At 33.8% G+C, this 1,297-nt stretch overlaps 1 protein-coding gene across 1 annotated transcript; it reads left to right on the forward strand.

Moving 5' to 3' along the window:
* Positions 1-32: 32 nt before the first annotated feature.
* Positions 33-1,293, forward strand: LOC105316284 (uncharacterized; the record flags this gene model as incomplete). Its single annotated transcript, XM_011411109.2, has 3 exons — positions 33-261; positions 314-426; positions 1,102-1,293. Coding segments are annotated over exons 1-3 (471 nt in total), but the record flags the coding sequence as incomplete, so codon positions are not given.
* Positions 1,294-1,297: the final 4 nt, after the last annotated feature.

Below are 1,297 nucleotides of genomic sequence, written 5' to 3' on the forward strand. Positions count from 1 at the left end.
AGCAGAGGAGAAGAAATAGAACAATATGGACTAGAGATTGGATTGTAAATAGAACAAACAGAGGTGCTTACCATCAGTTACTACAAGAGCTACGCATGACAGACTTAACTTCATATCACCACTTTCTAAGAATGGATATTGCAAGCTTTGAGGAAATACTTGAAGTTGTATCGCCACTAATTAAGAGGCAAGATACTGTCATGAGGCAGGCTATTCCTCCAGGTGAAAGGTTGGCCGTAACCCTTCGATTCCTAGCAACAGGTATTTCGATCTACAATTACATTGTAAAATGTTACATTCATTGCATCAATAGGAGAGTCATACTCAAGTTTGCAATATATCTATCGTATTCCTGCTCAAACAATCGGTAAAATTGTACCAGATACTTGTCGTGCTATTGTGAAAGCATTGAAACACTACATACAGGTAATGATAAAATATTGTTTACAATCAATAATCATGCATGTACAGTATCTTAATTAAATTCACTTAATGATCTTGTTCCTGTTTATCAAATTTCTTCACTGAAAATTGAAGGACAATTCGGTGAAGTAACATAAGAACTAACACTCCCTTTATCAGATATTGGTGTGGGAGAACGAGAATTTTCCCATATTTTTGATTGATGCTGATGGGTATAAAAGAGATGATTGTTAACAGCTCCACCTGGAGAAGTCACTTGATTATATATCATTGGAGGACTCATTGCTGGCTGAGAAACTAATGATGTATATAAAAGGGATTGTATTTTAAACTTTATTATTCGTTTCTGTTGGTCATCTTTAATTGATCTTAATTCGGAAGTGACAAACTGTCCAAATATGTCATCAGCATCCTTTCCCTGTGAATCAATGGGCTTATCCAAATAGTCAATAGCTTTCTTAATAAGAATATCCTCTGCTTGGTCTTCTTTACGACGTTTAGCAGAGCCAGGTTTTTTTTCTAGAGGTCTTTTTGTAGAATGAATTGTGTCATCACTCTCAGTGTCCTCTAATTCGATTTCATCTATTTTCTAAAGAAATAAAAAATATGCATTATGTGTATTTAAAATTTATAATTACATGTATATCATTAAATATTATATTACTTTTATTTACACAGGTTCCAAAAACAGAAGATGAATGGAAAAGCATTGCTCATCAATTCAATAACAAATGGCAATTCCCAAACTGTATTGGTGCTTTAGATGGTAAACATGTTCTCATACAACCTCCAGCCAACAGCGGTTCATATTATTTTAATTATAAGCATACTTTCAGTGTTGTGCTAATGGCTTTGGTAGATGCTGATTATAACT

This window comes from Amphimedon queenslandica, unplaced genomic scaffold (genome assembly GCF_000090795.2).
Source record: "Amphimedon queenslandica unplaced genomic scaffold, v1.1 AMPQUscaffold_2451_Cont25547, whole genome shotgun sequence".
Lineage (NCBI taxonomy): Eukaryota > Metazoa > Porifera > Demospongiae > Haplosclerida > Niphatidae > Amphimedon > Amphimedon queenslandica.